Raw genomic sequence first — 18,456 nt, 5'->3', positions numbered from 1 at the left:
CACCATCATAATAAATAAGAATGTAAATTGTTAAAGAATGTAATGTGTTGGATGTGTGCTTTTTAAGGGGCGTGGCCTGGTGAGTAAAAAAAACGCATGGGCTCTCCTTGCCCACATGCGAGGACATCCCGTTACCTTAAGTGCTCCGTTTTTGATGACAGCATTCACCGATAGCGAAGGACGCGGCGCTCACCTGTTGAACTTGACGGCCAGGCCGAGGTCGGCGATGCAGCACGTCCCGTTCCGCTTGACCAGGACGTTCTTGCTCTTGAGGTCGCGGTGGGCGATGGCCGGCTTGCCCTGCGTGCCGTAGATCTCGGTGTGCAGGTGGCACAGGCCCGATGCGGACGAGTACGCCAGCTTGAGCACGGCGCGGGCGTCCAGCGTGTTGCATTTGAGGTAGTCGTACAGCGAGCCGTTCTCGTGGTAGTCGGTGATCAGGTACAGCTGCGTCCACGAGCCCGTGCCTTTGATGTCGGCCGCTATGAAGCCTGACGGCAGGAACGGGACGAGGATGAGGTGCGTGACAACAATTTATGGGATGCCAGCAACATCAATAATAATAAGAGTTGATTAATTAATCATCGTAGTTCATTTGTCTTTTTTATGCTGCTTTCAAAATTTTTCTATTTTTTTTCGGAGCATTTTTTTTTTGTTATGGGTTGCATGAAAAATGTAGAATTTTTTTTTTATAAATGACATAAAATATTTGTATTTGTAAATTCTTTTCATTTTTTATTTTTAAAGTCAATGTGAAATTTGTTATCAAAAGTATGTCAATACATTTAGAAAAAATATATATTAGTTATTTTAATGTTTTTGACTTGAATGTTTGACCCTATGTTGGTTATTTTTTTATTTTTATTTTTTTTTAATAATTAATTTTATAAATTACACAACAAATTTGTTTTTTAATATGAAACATTGTTTCAATAAATTTCAAAATAAATGTATATTTTTATTATTATTTATATAACAACAGTTTTTATTTTATAAAAATACTAAAATATACAATATGCATATAAAAACTTATTTTGACAAGCATCAAACTTCTTCATGACATTCTATTAAAAAAAAAAAGTTTTAATACGTCCCAGTTCATATATCTGCACTATATTGTATAGTAGCTATTTGTTAAATTTGCTACCATGGGAAAATATTAGTTTTTAAGTGTTTGTTTCCATTTTTATTTGAAAGTATTTTAAATCAAATAAACTGCATGTCAATGTGAAATTGGTCATCAAAAGTATGTTCATATATTTATGAAAATAGGATATTATATTAATGTTTTACCTTTTCTTATATTACTAAATTATACAATAAATCTATCATCTTTTTAAAAATATGAATCATTATTAATAGCAAATACTTTTCAAATAAAATGTTTGATTTGAATTTGAATTTGAATTGATTATCTATACAACTATTTTTTTATTAAAATACTAAAATATACAATAAAACTTTTTTTTTTGTTGATAATATAAATTAATCCAAAAATAGCAGCCAGCTTTTTCATGTCATTCTATTTTTCTCTGTTTAACACGTTCCATGTTCAAATATCATATATTAGCTATTTGTTAGCTTGTCTATGGCGTTTCCCATTATGTGTTAGCATTAAGCTAGTGGCGTTTCCTGGGGCAACTCGTGTAATTCTCTTAGTTGTATGTTTGACAACAAACGTCAACTGGGAGTCTTTGAGGAATTGTTCATCGTGAAGCGACCGACGTCTCACCCAGAATGTTGTCGTGTCGCATGAGGAAGGTCTGGTAGATTTCCGTCTCCCTGAACCAGCTCGCCTCCTCGGTGGTGAAGAACACTTTGACGGCCACTCGCTCGCCTCGCCACTTGCCCATCCACACCTCCCCGTAGCGGCCTTTCCCGATCTGCTTCACCATCTGAATCTGCTTGGCGATGGTGCGCTGGACCTGGTGACGCCGCGCACAAAAAAAACAATGTTAACTTTTTTTGTTGCATGCAGAGGGTGCAGTGTTTTAATCTTACCAGTAGGGGGAGCCCTGAGCCCGAACCAGAGCCGACGCTGTGGGAATGTTCGATGAGGTCCTTGAGTGACTCCCCCGGCGGGATGTAAGAGTCATCCTGTTCCAGGTTGATGCTGTAGCGCGGCTCCGATTCCTGACGCTTGTATCTAAAAAAAAAAAAAAAACATGCGACAAGAAGAAGTACAGGTCGTAAGCAAGTGAAAGGAGAAGTAGTGATTCAACTCCTGTACTTGAGTAAAAGTCAAAAAGTAGACTGAATTTGATGTTTCTACAAAAGTAGGAAAATGTTTTGATTCTAGCTTCCCTATTTTGGGTGAAAGGTACCGATACCTGATCTCAAATTTAGGCAGCAAAAGTTATCAAAAAAAATATATATCCTAAAAGAGATATCAACAAGAATATGGTAATAAAGTACAAATACTTCGCACCACTGATTGGTGAGGGGTGGGAATCTTTGAATGTCTCACGATTTGATTCCATTCCGATTTTTGGGTGTGCGATTCGATTCAGAATCGATTTTTGATTCAAAATGATTTAAATGACAACGATTTTTGCTTCAATCTATAGATGTTCAAGGAATCCAGTCCGACTCGCTAATGCTAATTAGCGGGCTACTCGCGGCACTTTTAGCACTCATCAAAAGAACGGCTTCACGCTGCAAAAAAAAACAAAACAACAACTTTTATTGGAATAACTTGATCGTGACTACTCTCTCTACAACTTAACAGTGTATCAGACCGCGTGGAATCACACTGCCCCTAAGAGGCCAAATCGGGTACAACATGAACAGCGCTCCCAATAAAGGCACACACAAACAAAGGGAAGACAGTATAAAATAATTTCAATAAAATTCTTATGAGAATCGATTTTTTGGGCACACTCCCTAGCGAAAAGTGACAAAATGGAGCTGAGTATTACCTGATGCAGCAGATGACGAAGACGATTACGAAGACAACGCTGCCGACCGTGACGGAGATCAGGACAGCCAAGTAATGGGCACCCTTGTCCACATAATCTAAATGAAAAAGAAGTGATTTAGTGTCTTGAGAAAATGTTGCCAATTTTCCCTCCACAGTACCGAGCCCGCCCCCTCGTGCCCCCCGAAAGCCGAGGATCGATCGCATCCCCTTCCTGAATCCCAAAGATCACACGTCACGCGGACGTCTGCAGAAGCAGCTCGGGTTACTGGATTGGCAGCAAACTCGTTCATAAAGAATACAGAAGAAAACGTTTATCAGCTCAGCTAACGTTGAATCCATCAATTGGTATCTTTCATCCAAATGTTGATCCGACAGTTGGTCCACAAATAGACGCAAACACTCTGCGAGCAACTTCACAAATCGGCTGCCGCTTCCTTCCTAAAGGGTCAAACAAAGTGTTTGATGGCGAATCAAAGTGAAGTGTGAAAACGAGAAAGCGCGTCCATGTGTCTGTGAGAGACAGATGGACTGACAGACAGCTCACATCCGTCTCCAGTCAAGAAACGGAAGCGGGCCTCGGGGAGCGGCTGTCCTTTTCATTACAGGGTGAGAGAACAAGCCCAGCCAGCAGGTTCCGTTTCGCCTCCTCAACTCCCCCCCCCTCCTCAATGCCCCCCCCCCCCCCCCCCCTGCTCAACGCTCCACTTACAACACAGCAATTCGGTCACATTCATTTTCCCACATGTCGCATTTCCTCTTACGGCCGCCAGGGGGCGTTTACTGTTTATAACGCGCCACTGAGTGTTACGTCAGAGGCGCATCTCCATAAAAACAGATTCGGGGGATAGTGATAAGAATTGATAAAAAAAAAATTCAATTCAACTCTTTATTGATTCTCTCATCTTCAATTTTAGACAAAAAAATACACGGCGCATTCTCATGTCTCACCTGAGGTCAAGGGAGGAAGAGTCGGGTGAAGGTTCCGGTTGCAGTAGTCCCGATCCCTGCAGCACTCCAAAGCTTTCCTGGAGCGAGTGTTCCACATGTCCTGTCCAGAAATAACACGGAACCTCAAAAGGGATGCCGCGCGCCGCCGGGAAGAACGACCACGACACAAAAAGCCTCACGGGGCTACATGGACACATGGAGAGAATTCGTACCCCTCGCCACTGGAATTCAGAACCAGCCAGTAGCCCTGACTCGAAACGTAAACCCAACACGGACTCAAAACCGAACCTCGGGCTCTGCAACGTGCAGCTCTTTAGTTCCTCTTCTGTGGCTCGATAGTAGAAATGCATTTTTTTTTTTTACATATTTATTCGATTTTTTTTTTTTAGGTAAAACATTCTTTAAATGAATTAATAATAATAATTAAATAACAAAAAAAAATAAAAATTAAAAAAAAATGTCAAAGTCCAAATTTTTAGGTTAAATATGAAAAAGTGTTTTTTTTTGTTTTTTTAATACCTAAATGTCCAAGAGTGACCTTTAAAAATAGGAAGAGGAAAAGCAGAATTACCATAAAATGTTAATGAAATTGCCAAAAATATCAGAGAATTGAATAAAAAAGGCAGAAAAAAACAGTTAAAAAAAAACCCATAAATTGTCCAAAATCAAAAGAAGAAATCCAGAAAATGCCACAAAATTGCCAAAAATGTCAGGAAATTGGTGGCAAGAAAAACAGAAAAAAACATCCAAAATAGCCATTAAATGCCCTCAAAAAATTGAAGAGGCAGAATTTTTTTTTTTATTAAAAAATGACATGATAACCCCCAAACCCCCACCCCCCCAAAAAAAAAAACTTTTTTTTTTTTTTTTAAATGGAACGTTAAGTAGAAGCAAATGTCTACGCATTATTATTATGATTATTACTGGATGCTGCTGTCATATTTTCCTGTAGTGATGCAACTTTAATTAGTTGTTGGGCCTTCGGTACATTAGACAAACACTAACAAATCGTTTCCTTCATCACAATCTTCAAATGTTTTGCGGCTCCGCACGCATTTTTGCGGATTTATTTGGCCTAAAATGGCTTCTTTTTTTTTGACAGGAAAGGTTGCTGACCCTTGACCTAACCCAACTTCAGCCCAAACCCTAAACCAGTTTATTACTTACTCTTGGTGTGCATTTTCCCAATAAAAGACAATTGGACACATCTCATTACACGAGGTGCGAATATAAAGCGGAAGGATTCTATTTGGCTTGATTGGTCGCAATTCCCTTTTGATTCCGTTTGAGAGGTTGCGATGCAATGAGAACAGAAATGCGGCAATGCCTTCCAAAGATAGAATGACTCCATAAAAGACCATTTGATGCGTTTCTTGATCTATTGAGTCAACTCGGTGTCCGATTCAAAAAGACCCGCAAACGACTCACCCTGCACTGGAACACGGAGCCAGCCAGTCCCAAACAGCCTGACGTGAGGACGGCCCGACCGCTCTCCTCTTCCTCCTCCGCCATGGTGAAGCAGTAACCGTCCGTCCTGACAAAAAAAAATAATAATAATAATCCACGTTCTGCTATTTGGAACTGTTCATAATTCATTCTTAAGGAATGCATCGCAGCGTACATGCAACTGTTGTTGGCGACGTTTTCGGGGCAGTGCTGGCTGCAGTGACACCACAGCATGTTCTGGGTCGTAACTGTTGCTGCGCCGCTGCTGTTGCCGCTGTCTTTGGCCCTCCGCTCCGACTCCGGCTTCCGTCCGTTTCTCAGCAGCATGCTGTCCAACAAGTTGCCTGCACGCGCACGCATAGAGAGAGATAAAGAAAAGCTGTGCAAATGTGAGGTTCGAGGACCCGAGCTGAGAAGTTAAGTTTTTTTTTTGTCAACGTCTCTATGGTAACGAGATCGACTGCGCGGACTCGAGCGCCCGACGTGATGATGTCGGCAGACGGAGACTCAATGCATCAATAAGAAATGACATTTTGTTTTGCTTTTTTCAAAGGCTCGAATCAGGTTATGCATTAATACATTCACATGCAATTTAGTTGAATCTAAAATAATCAATATAATATAAAAAAATAAATGACTAAACAATAGAAAATAAAACAAATGATTTGATTTTTTTAATAATCGATTTCAATTAAGCATACGGAATAAAATAAAAGACAAAGTGTGTTTTTTTTGATTCACTTTAAGATAAAATGTAAAAGATCAAATGAAATACAAATAAAATGTAAAGAGGGATTCAAAAAAATAACTAAATAAACTGTAAAAAGTAAGAGGAAAATGTTAAAATAATTTATTATAAATACAATGTAAATAATAAAATTAAATGTAAACTAATTTAACTAAAATGAAACACAGATAAAAGATCAACTTAGATGTAAAATGGCAAATTCAATTAAAATCAAATAAAATGGAAAAATTGACATTTAGTCATTTAAAATAGATTAAAATCAATATGAAAAATAAAATGTACGGAAAACAAAGCTAAGCAAAGCTACCGGGGAAACAAAAAAGGGGTTATTTAACCCTACACAACTCAACTAACCAACTTAAAAAAAGACAATTATAGAAAATCTACCACCTGTTGTTAGATTGTTCATTGCTAGTGAAGGGGCACCCTCTAGTGGACAGAATGCGCACTGCACTTACCAGTACCACTTTGCATAATGGCCACAATATTAAGCACAATTTGAGGTACACTATGAGATGTAATAAAAGTGAAGTATTTCTACGGATAAAAGCAAAAAAATAAATACAAAATATCAACGTGTTGATGATGATTCATTTAGTGTCATCCCATGAAACGAGCATTAAATGAGCATTAAAAATACATTTGAAAATAACGGCAGGTAAGAAAAAAAGAAGAAAATAAAGCAGACGACGAGATGCCAGTTACAACATTTGTTGCGCTCTCAAAGTTGCACCACCGCACGTTCCTCTAAAATCATTTGCCTTCATGGGAATTTTGCACACTCCTTCAGATCTCCTTTTTTTTTTTTTTCTTTTTTCATGTTGTTTTTGTGTTTTTTTTTTTATCAACTGGTGCAAGGGCAGCTCACTCACAGAAGGCTGACATCATATTTGTGGGAGGAGTCATTGCCAGGGCAACGCTACTCCCTCTTATGATCTTGTCTAGAGATCGGGGAAAAGGTGGGAGAATTTGGCGATGTTCACACTCATTTACATATTCGAGAGATCAAGGGAGGTCCACGGACCGAGTGGCCCCATGTTAATTTATTTATTTATTTATTTTTTTTACACATTTATTGGATGCAAACTACATTTCACATTGTTAAATACAAACACTTGAGACTATCGTTGCCGAGGCAGCATTTTCGGAACGGATGTCAAACGCAACCAAAAAACATTATGATATTGACGCCATCAAAGCAACATAAACGCTCATTGTTAAAAAGAAAGAAGAAAAAAAAAAGGATTTGAGACAATCTGGTGTTATGTGCAGCCAACAAACAGACTTGCTGTGTCAGCGACGGCCTCATTCAAGGTCACCCCGAAATCTGATCTACTTCCCCCACACATTCCACAGGCTGCTCCTACACACGCACACGCACGCGCGCGCGCACACACATCGGATGTATGTGACTGTGACATTTCTCCAGTGTTCTCCGCATTAATTATTTAATTTTTTTTTTTTTTTTTTACCAAACTCACCGGAAACAATGAATGATTAATTTTGAACATATTTCTTATGTTTGACTCATTTTTCGACGTGTGAGCTTCATATAGATGAACTCGCCAGATGAATTTACATAAATTTAATCCTCTTTGCTTAGAAATTATAAAATTAACTGTGGGGGGTGGGCTCGGTCTTCTTAATTTGGGGTGGTCTGGCCCTCATCGTTATTAAGTGCGTACGGAGCATCGTGAATTGTAAACAAAGACAAACACTGAAATCAGCACAGTATTAATATACTCCAACCATAACAAATATATATATATATATATATACATATATATGTATACAATAATAATAATAAATGTTTTGTATATAGCGCTTTTCTATCTAATCAGATACTCAAAGACACGTGTGTGTGTGTATATATATATATATATATATATATATATATATATATATATATATATATATATATATATATATACATATACACACACACTATATATATATACTATATATAAAAACAGTTTTGACTTAGTTGTGAGTGCATCAAATCAAACCAAATCGTTCCACTCTAATATTAATCGAGATACAAACCAAATCGTCCCTTATTGGAAAGATTAATTTGCAAAAAAAAAAAAAAATGTAATAAAAATAATTTCATATATTCATATCCTCTCAAACTGAGCCGTACCAAATGGAATTAAAAACGGAATCGAATTGTTCGTCCCACCTTAAAATCTAATCAATGTATTGACTCGGACACGAGCATTCATAATGTTTGCTGCACGAAAAGCTTGACTGATTGATAGTTTTGAAAAAATATTCCCGCTGGTTTTGCCGAGTGGCAATTTCCCACCCTGACGACCGTTCAAACCCGTGCCCTCACAAGCACGAAGGATGACGAGCGAGATAAGTTCCTCCATGTGGCCGTCGTAAATCCCCCGCTCAAAGGAGACATCTTGCATGTGTCTCAGGGGTGCCCTCCGACCCCTGGAGGAGCCGGCCGGCAACCTGCCAGGGGGGTCGTTTATCCTCAGGCCTCAGCCTCACGCCGCTTAACCCTCGGCGGGCTTCAAAGATGGGACGTAGGCGACGCGTGAACGTGTCGGAAGAGCGCATTCCGATCCATCATGCCCCCCCCCCCCCCCCGGGTCATCTGTTTCCACTGTTCCGGCAACCTGCCTCGTGTTTACCAGCCGTGACCGTGAAGCCTTGAGGAGGAAGACAGCGCAGAAGTGTCCGTCACCGTTTGACAAGATGATTCCGGACTTGCCCACCCTCTGACCCCGCGCATCCTTGGACCAAGTCCTGCTAGATTTGCACTGGCTGGCAAAGATATGTGACGCGCGGGTGCCAGTTTTGCAGAAAGGCGTTAGAACCACAAAGACAACACGCAAACACAGACAGGCTGCAATGCGAGACGCTGGTTTTGGACAATCACGAAGACGGCAGTTCTTAACTTGATTGGATCTAGAATTGCTCAACTTGAGATGCAACCCAGGGGCAGCGGATAAAATGAAAAGAGCAGAGGCCCCAGAATTGAACCCTGTGGAACACCATACTTTACGTAATATATGTGAATTTATATTGTGCATATTCGTCCACACACTTTCTTTTTTTTGCTCGACAAAAAAATGATCACATGACGTAGCATCACAACAGTCAGTCAGAGGTCGACTAACAAGCGATGCAACGTGATCACCTGCAGCCAATGGCGGCCAAGCGAGGTGTGTCTTGACCTCCGCCGAACCCTGAGACGGACTCAATGGAGGAACTTATCTGCCTGTTGCACAAATTACCGATCAATCACAAAAATCTGTAGTTTATAACATTTGTTTATGTGATTTTACAGTAAATTTACACTTGCATGACTTTCAGTGCTCTACACTCTAAAAAATAACCCAACTTTGGGTCAAAAATGGATTGATTTGACCCAATTTTGAGTCAAGAAATGGGTCTTTTAGTGCAAACTCAAATATTGGTCAGATCATTCACTTGGGTCAAAAAATTGGGTCATTTTGTATAAAACAACCCAGAAAGTTGGGTCAAATTGACCCATAAAGTGGATCGGTCCAATTTGGATCCATAATTGGTTTACTTTTGACCCAACTCCTTTTAAAGTGTATTTTTGTGAATTCAGCACTGCATAACTGCGCAGGGGCGGGTTAGACCTCATGTTGGTAATTCCGCAGACAAGCGCAGGCCAGCTGGGAGGGCGCGGTTGTGGGCGTGGTCAAAGCTGATTTAAATCATCGGCCAATCTAAGCGGCTTAGAGTCGTTTCGACACGGGCTGAGGAGGCGTAACATTTACATGGATTTCCTCCCGCCAAATTGTTGCTCAGCCAGACTCATCGCTGCCGCTTCCTCTAACAAACGTTTCAGTCTTCTGCCCAACTGAAACTAGACAAACCACACCAATTTCAAACACAAGTATCTCTCATGTGTGTGTGCGCCTCAGCAGCCATCTTATAAAAACAGGTGGCTGGTGAGAAAGACTGCGCCGCTCAGATTTACGAGCAATCCCGCATATGTTGAACTCATTTGAGAGACCGTCAACATATCAGATCACAAAGAAGTCGAGGAAGTATCAGGGCAAGTGATTGTTATGTATTCATCCAATTTTGCCGCTTTTGGCTCATCAGAATCACTCAGCAGATTAAAAAACAAAAAAAACTACAAATTTATTTCCATGCAAAAAATGAGTAAAAAAAAAGGAAAAAATGAAAACAAATCTACAGTATAGTGATGGTGTTTATGTCCTACTAAACTCCCACGGGAATGCGTGAGTGGTGCCGCTGAAGTATTTGAAATGCAAATAAAATGTCGCCTGTCAATCATTTTCCCGACTAGAAAGGGAACAAATGCCGAGGTGCCCCACTTGAGGAGGTGGAGGGGGGCTTGGGTTGGGGGGGGGGGGTTCACGGACCCTCCCGCCTGTCACAACCTTCCAGGCCAGCAGGACACTGTCGGCATTCATCGTAAAGAGACAACTGGCTGTCCGTCTTCAAACGTTTCGAAACAGGAGTGTGCGGCGGGAACCCTTTTAACGCCGTACAATAACTACAAGGGAACTGGAAGCCACTTTTCATAGATACAAATATTTGTAGATTTTCGAGTGGTATGCACTGCTTTGGTGTTGCCAAAAAAAAAAAGCCAACCTCATGAAAACTGGTTTGAGCAACAAGCGACTTCCGACCCTTCTTCAATGGGCGCACGTTGCCTTTGATGGGAAAGTTGCCCCTACTAACATGGCCGCCACGTAGGCTCAGTGGTTAGCCGGGCTGCTACAATCTAAGAATAGAAATAATATTGCATATCTGTGATAATGACACACAATGATACTTGAACGTATGGCAATAGACCAATCAGAGGCCAGTATTTTGGGGTCATGAACTCTCGTACAAATGTTGCCATGCTAGAGTTCCTGTGGATTGTTTACGGAAGCTTCATATTGCTACTTGTATGTTCGGGATGATTCCACATGTGTATACAGTTTCTATGACAACGGAAAGTTAATGAGCAATTATTTTGCTATATTTTGACATAGATAATTATTTGTATTATTTTTTATTTACGTGCCGAATCATCTTTATGACTATGAATTTCAAATTCAAGTTTCGGATGTTTAGCTGAGTCCACATACATTTCGGGTTGTGGGCGTTAGCTTTGTGGCTAGCGCTAATGTAATTTCATTTATAAGCGTATTTGCCGGCTCATTCACTGACATATTTACAGCCGCATATATTATAACATGACAGCATTGAGCATTTGTGAAAATTTAAACCTTCAATAAAGAATGTATTTGTGGTATAAAGGTTTACTGTTGAGAGGCTGAAATTTAAGTTAAATGATTAATTGATTGATTGAGTTGTTGATGAATAAATTAAATGTCGTAATCTATGTTTTTTGTACGATAATAAATGGGAATAACGCGTTTTCTGAAGATTTAAATCAAAATCTAATTTGAATAAAGTTTATTTAAAAAAATCTTACAAGAATAAATAAGATGAGGGTTACGTTTAAAAAAAAAAAACAAAAAAAAACATGATTGCATAGCAATAATAACGTTTTAAAGAGTCCCAATTTGGGACACCCATACAGATGATCGGCACGCTTGTCTGGTCTGGACTCACCTTCCGATCCTGGGTTCAGCAGTGCCATCAGGAGCAGAGCGTGCCAGGCCAGCATCGCGCCGCCGTCGCCGCCGCCGCCACTTTTTCAAACCCTCCCGCAGCGATCACCAAGTAGTCGTCCTGAAGACCGCCACAGTCCTTCTTGGTCGTCCACCTCTTGCACGACTCTGACAGCCTGGGAGAGAAAGGCAAAGGGGTGGGGAGGGGGGAGGGGGTTAGAGGGGGTATTATGAGGCGGGGGTGTTACTTCTCTCTGGGTGTCCGGCTCTTTCTGCCACTGAGGCAACAGCTGAGTGCATGTGGACCCCACAACAAACCGCCGAGAGGGAGGCAACGGGGGAGGGGGCGGGATTGAAGGATCATAGATACAATAGAAGCCACAAATACAAATCCATTAGATTATTTGATTATATAATCAATAGGTCATCCATTCTAAAAAGTAAATTGATAGTGAGAGCCTGTGAGAATAGCTTTCTTTCTTTTTTTTTCTTTTTTTTTTTAAGAAAAGTCATACATAAGCTAAGGTGGCAAATCCAGATCCAGAAAGTTAAAACTCTGCCACAGTTTGGCTTTAACCATTGATACTAGCTAGCTAGCTAGCAGGTAAACAAGCAGGGAACTAGCTAAGGAGCTAGCATACCACAGTTTGGATTTAGCCCAAGGTGCTAGCTAGTTAGCTCCTTAGCTAGCTCCTATGGTGCTCATTTACCTGCTACACACCTGCTACCGTAGTTTGGTTTTAGCCCCAGGTGCTAGCTAGCTACCTAGCTAGCTCCCATGGTGCTAGCTAGCTAGCTTTAGCCCCAGGTGCTAGCTAGCTACCTAGCTAGCTCCCATGGTGCTAGCTAGCTAGCACCTGGGGCTAAAGCCAAACTGTGGTAGCAGGTGTGTAGCAGGTAAACGAGCACCATGGGAGCTAGCTAGGGAGGTAGCTAGGGGATTGCTTCAGTAAATGGCTGGGAGTGAATGAGTGAACTCACTAAGGTGTACACAGCAAGCCATTACAACACAAATGCTAAAGAATGGCGTGCGTTTGTGTGCATCGGGGGTGTGCGAAAGGGGCCGAAGCCGCGGCGTTGGCGTCAGGTGATGAGGAGGCGATTAGAGCTCACACCTCCAGGCACGGCCGCTGCCACTTCGCAACTCGGCGCTAATCCACTACACAGACGCGCACGTTAACAATGGGGGCACATTCCTCACGTCAATATGTTGTAAAAGGATGAAGGCGGCTATTAGCCAGATTACATCAAGTTCCCCGAGAGTAAAAAAATCATAAACATGTCACAAAGTATTCTTGGGTGATGCATTCTCTTCCCGATGTAAACAGTTCAATTCTTGTTTTTTTTTGTTTGTTTTTTTCAAAGCGCAAACTAAATTTACTTATAGAAACAAAAGAAACCCCCAAAAATTCTCAGCAAGGTAAAAACAATTTATACCGATTTATGTCAGGTGTGCATTGCATCTCTCCACAAAAGACGATTTAATACATTTCTCGATGCATGGGGTGTGATACAATTCAAGGATGCGACGATTTTAAAATATATAACAATTTGATTCTTTTGAGGGGAAAATCCTAATCTTATAAGATTTTACACAAACTCAACAAACGTAGAAGGTGTTCTTGTAAACTGCATTCTCGTGCAAATAAGTGGAAGAATTTTAACAGAGTTGAGTTCTTGGTGGTGTTAAAAGCAGCAGGAGCCAAATGGGCCGGAGCACCCTGCGCCTCCTGCTGCATTCCGAGTGCGAGGAACTGCACCTCCACCCAGCCTGGAGCTCCGGAGTCGTCACCCCCACACCGCCGCTCCATTTGTGCTTGTGCATCCCTGGAACATGGCGGAGAGGGGGGCCACGTCGGAGAGAATCGGTCGCGTTGTCTTTTGCGCTCCAGCACAAAGCGTGGAGCTCCTCGGGAGGGGCGGCAAGGCGGGATTGAGCGTCACTAGGTGTGGGGTTTGGGGTTGGAGGGGTCAGTCCACCACAGAGGACCCTTTGGTGCCAATGAAAACTTCCTTTGCTCCCCTGTTATGTTAATTGGAGCAGGACAGCTTTTTGGATTATATCTTTTTGGTAAATTAGACATTTGTGCCAATAACACACCCACATAACTGCAAACAAACAAAAAAAAACACTGGATTGACAGGAGGATTTAAGATTGCATTGGCTTGCTAGCTATTGAGCTAGCTAGATACAGTATAGCTAGCTAGATAGGTTGGTAGGTAGCTAGCTAGCTAGCTAGATAGATAGCTAGCTAGCTAGATAGATAGCTATAGAGTATAGAACTAGCTAGCTATAGCGTATAGAGCTAGCTATAGCGTATAGAGCTAGCTAGCCAGCTATAGAGGATGGCTGGATGGATAGCTAGATAGTCTGGAAAGGGTTACAAAGCCATAAACTAAACAAATGATTACCAAGCTGTTATTGAAAATTGAAAAAAGAAAAAGAAAAAAGAGAGCAATGATGATGATGAGATGTCGAATCGGTAAAATTACAGAATGAACAATATTGAGCTCTCTCAAAGAAAAAAAGAAAAAAAAATCATGTTTTTGCTGTAAAGTTGACATGAATGTGGCTCCTCCTCCTGTGCAGTCGCAAAACTCCATCTACAAACATTTTCTTATCAAACAGAGATCGTGCGCACCGAGACAATCTTCAGATTTCATTTTCCAAGCAAAAAAAAAAAATCCTTTCATCATCATCACGCAGTAAACGCGGACCACTGGGAGCGATTCGGGCTAACCCGTGAAACAAAAGAGGCCAGATGATGACGTCGGAATGCGTGTCGGACGGCCGACGTTCGGACCTTGCGTGAAATCGGGAGGATTTGCGGACTTAAAAGTGATGTCATCTCGAGATGTTTATTACCGCGGCAACGCAGCTGTCCGCCCGCCAAAGGCTCCGACGGGGGGCAAGAAAAACTGTGGCTGTATTGCACATGTTGTAATCTTTCGAGAATAATGTTCATATTTTAGAAGGAAAAAGTCGTAACCTTACAAAATCAAGAAAAGAATCGTAATCTTATGAGATTAAAGTTGGAATCATACAACAGTACCTTGACTTCAGAGTTCCCCAATTTACAATTCATTCGAGTTATGATTCATCGTTTGGATGATTTTTTTTTTTTGCAAGTTTCTGCTCAAGTAAAGAACATGGAATGAACGTTTAACGAAGGTGGCCACGGGTTCCAGAGGGTCCGCGTCAGCTAGCGGCCCTAATTAGCCACTTCCTCTGCCGGTCAGACCGAGCGGACGGCGGGGGTCGAACCGCAAACTGGCCGTGACCCTCACACCTGCCTGCTCTCATTAGACCTCAGCGCGTCTGACACACACAAACACACAAACACACACACACACTTTGCAGCAGGTGCTAAATAAGTGACAGAGAAGTGGCAAGAATATGGACAAATAGTTTACAAAAATAAAAACCACGGATTCAAAAAATAAAAATATAAAAATGTTGAAATAAATATATAAATAAAATTAAATATCAATCAATCAATAAATATGCTCTGCTCTCACATTTATTTATTTTATGCTGCGGATGCTCTGTCAGGTCGAAAAGTTATACAAATGAGGGGTGGTCCATTTAAATTTTTTTGAATCTCGTCTTTTATTTTTGTATTTATTTTTACTTTATTTATTTAGGGATATATATATTTATATATATTTTTTCCATTTATATTTATTTTTTTGTATTTAATTTTGTAACTATATTTTTTATAACCGTTTTTCTTTTCCCTTTTAGTCATTTATTTATTTTAAATTTTGGCAGTTTTTGGTCCGCCATAGTTTTAAAATGTGTAACAAAATGGATCGTATGTCTCCGTTTTGTGTGTACGGGCACGGAAACGCAGCAGCTCGCAAAACGTGCAAATCCCACAGCTGTCCGCGTCTTTAAAGTTCTTCCAAGACGGAGCACAGCAACAAACAGTGACCTTTTGTAAAAGTGGATGTTTTTTTCCATCTGCTGTTCGTAACGGCGCTTTCGGTGCGAGTGCGCGTCCACAATGCGACGCATACACCGTGAAACACATTTCAATTTACAGCTTACTTAAGGGAACCGACACCGTGCTGACTTTTTTTTTTGTGTGTGCTCTGAAATGTTCTTTCCCACACTTTTATTAAATAAGGCAGTAAAATATCCACACTAACCGACGTTAATAGGCAGTGATTATCTGTCAGTGGCCATAAAATGCTATTTTAGGCTTTTATGTCATCGCAGACGTCATAAAGTAGCGAGTTCAGTGTTTGCATTAAGGAGCGAGATCCAAACTCCAGCGAGGCTTAATTGTTCACGCAAAGTGAAAGTAAATCACATAGAAAGCTACTTCCTGTCTATTATTTGTTAGCAAGCCACTATCGTGGTTGACGGGAAATGACGTATGATGAGCGGGTTGCGTCATCGTCAACCCTGGTACGGGGTCAAATGGACAAATTGAATTATTGAATAAAATAAAAAATCTTGGTGCCTTGTTTGTTTGCTTGTTGCTCGTTAGCTTGGTTCATGAAGGATGATGCTAGGTGACAGGACTGAACCATTCTTGATTCTGGGCCAGGGGGGGAATGCTTCCATGTTGATTTGACAGCAAAAAATGAAAATAATTTTCTCAAACAAAATCATGGACGTTTGTTTTTTCTTTTTTAGCAGGCTACTTCCTAGTTTATGGAGGATGATGATACTTTAACTGGACTTTACCATTTATTTATTTTATTTTGTGTAGTGAGGGACACTTACAAAGCTTCAACTACTCATAGGGGAAATTTTTTACCTATGGGGTCTACTCACTTCTGTTGCCGGCATTTGAACATTAACTCATTTGCTCCCAAAAACGTATAAATACGTTCTATTTTAAATCGTTCAAGTGTAGTGAGGGACACGTTCATCAAAATGGAAAAAAAAAATCAAAATATTCCTCTAGCACGAGTGACGAAAATGTGTTGTGCAATATTTGTTTGTCAATTTCTAATTTATGTAAAACAACTGGATTGTACCATTCTTTTATGATATGGCTGGGGGAAACTTCCATTGTGGCTCAACTAGAAGAAAAGACTAAATACATTTTTGAGGGGACACCCCCCCCCCCGCCCAAATAATCATAATATGTAATTTGTTTGTCCGTTCACTAGCAAGCTACTTCCTGTTATAAGGAGCATGATGATTTAAAATGACTAGACTGTACCATTTCCATTATGGGATGGGGGTAAACTGTTCTATTGTGGCTAAAATGGCAAAAATAAATTTGTCTAACAGTAATGGGGGGGGGGGGCGTAGTTGCATCCATTGTTTGTCTGTTTGTTAGCAAGCCACTTCCTGGTTCAAAGTTGAAGGTTTAAGATGATTGGATTGTACCATTTTCCGTTCTCGGGTGGGGCAATGTGTCGAAAATCAAAATAGAAAGAAAAGTGAAAAACACAAACATGAACCTATTTCTTGGTTATGAAGCTACTTCCTGGTTGAAGTAGGATAACATGAGACTGTACCATTATTGATTCTGGGGGTGTGGGAGCAGGAGGGTTTTGGAATGGGGGGGGGGGGGCACTGAATGTCTTTTCCAGTGGAACAGATTAGACTGAAATATTTAGGGTGGACGTGAGTGTTAAAGCATCCGCTCCACAACAATTCCCAGACAGTTCAAGTATCCAAGATTGATAGATTTATTTCGAGCTATTACTAGAGACTGATAGTGTCAATTTGTGTGAAAAAAAAGAAGTAATTGGCACGCTTCTTACCAAGCTTTTTCTGAATTGAAGTACCTTAACTATTATTATTATTATTATTTAATTTTATTTCAGTAGTTATTCCAAGACAAAAAACAAACATGCGAATTTTGAATCTCGAGGCGACATGATGCGTCCCTCCCTAGAGACGGGGCGGCATTCGATACGCAGCAATTGGCAGCGTTGTTTTGCCCTCCTGCAATGAAAACACAGGAAGCAGCGCGCGGAGCAACGAGGCCCCGGGATCGATGCCTCGCTTCGGGACGGCCGCCGTGTTTTAACATCTTGCCCTCCGCACTTGGGAAGCCACTCTATTCTTCGGGAAGATTGTCAAGTTCTCCCCCACACACACACACCCTCCCACGGCTAATGTATCCCGACGCGGTGTCATGCCGGGCCGCCGCCGACCAGTCGATAAGTGCTGGAAATGCTATCCATCTCTGAAACATCACTCCTTCACTTAACGGGAAGCGAGCGGGAGTGGCGGCACGGTCGGAGGGCGGAAAGCTGCAGCAGCGAGACGTCAACTTAAATCCCAAGTCTAAAAAAGCAAAGTTGTCTTAATGGGTTCGTCGGATCCAAAACCTGAAGAAGCACTCGCGTGCTCTGATATTACAAGACATCTTTTAGCATTTGATTTACTACCCTTGTCAGATCATAGTATATTACCTGATACATTATTTAGCATTTTAGCCAAAGCGCTATAGCACTTATCTGAGATAGAACTTCTAAGCTAATATTATACAACAACAGGATGCTTAACTGTGATTGGCTGCCGACAAACACCAAAAGTTAAATTAGGTTAACCGAAAAGAAAACTCGAAATTGTCCACAGGTGTGCTCGTCAAAATGTAATTGTGATTCCAATTTGGGCTTCTAACGATCATAAAAACATTTTAATCTTAAAAAAATAAAAATAATGAATATGCTAAACCAGTGGTGTCCAAACTCGGTCCTCGGGGGCCGGTAGTCCCGCAGGTTTTGGATATTTCTCTCCTCCAACACAGCTGAAGCTCATCAGCAAGCTCTACTAAGCCTGATAACAATCCTGTTGATTGAAACAGGTGCGTTGGAGCAGGGAAACCTCCAAAACC

The 18,456-nt window shown here is 41.0% G+C and overlaps 1 protein-coding gene across 3 annotated transcripts in view; it reads right to left on the bottom strand.

Annotated features, from left to right (window-relative positions):
- bmpr1bb (bone morphogenetic protein receptor, type IBb) overlaps positions 1-18,456 on the bottom strand; it is a 32,266-nt gene that overhangs the window by 1,559 nt on the left and 12,251 nt on the right. For all 3 annotated transcript variants that reach the window (XM_077542715.1, XM_077542714.1, XM_077542716.1), the window contains 8 exons: positions 11,646-11,820; positions 5,490-5,658; positions 5,297-5,402; positions 3,869-3,968; positions 2,919-3,015; positions 2,002-2,146; positions 1,733-1,925; positions 194-491 (listed from right to left, as the gene is read on the bottom strand). In XM_077542715.1, coding sequence (XP_077398841.1) covers positions 194-491; positions 1,733-1,925; positions 2,002-2,146; positions 2,919-3,015; positions 3,869-3,968; positions 5,297-5,402; positions 5,490-5,658; positions 11,646-11,700 — 1,163 coding nt within the window. In that variant the 5' untranslated portion in view covers positions 11,701-11,820. The remainder of the gene's footprint in view (positions 1-193; positions 492-1,732; positions 1,926-2,001; positions 2,147-2,918; positions 3,016-3,868; positions 3,969-5,296; positions 5,403-5,489; positions 5,659-11,645; positions 11,821-18,456) is intronic.

Source organism: Vanacampus margaritifer, chromosome 14, assembly GCF_051991255.1.
Source record: "Vanacampus margaritifer isolate UIUO_Vmar chromosome 14, RoL_Vmar_1.0, whole genome shotgun sequence".
In the NCBI taxonomy this organism is placed as follows: Eukaryota; Metazoa; Chordata; class Actinopteri; order Syngnathiformes; family Syngnathidae; genus Vanacampus; species Vanacampus margaritifer.
This window is presented reverse-complemented; position numbering and strand designations above follow the sequence as displayed.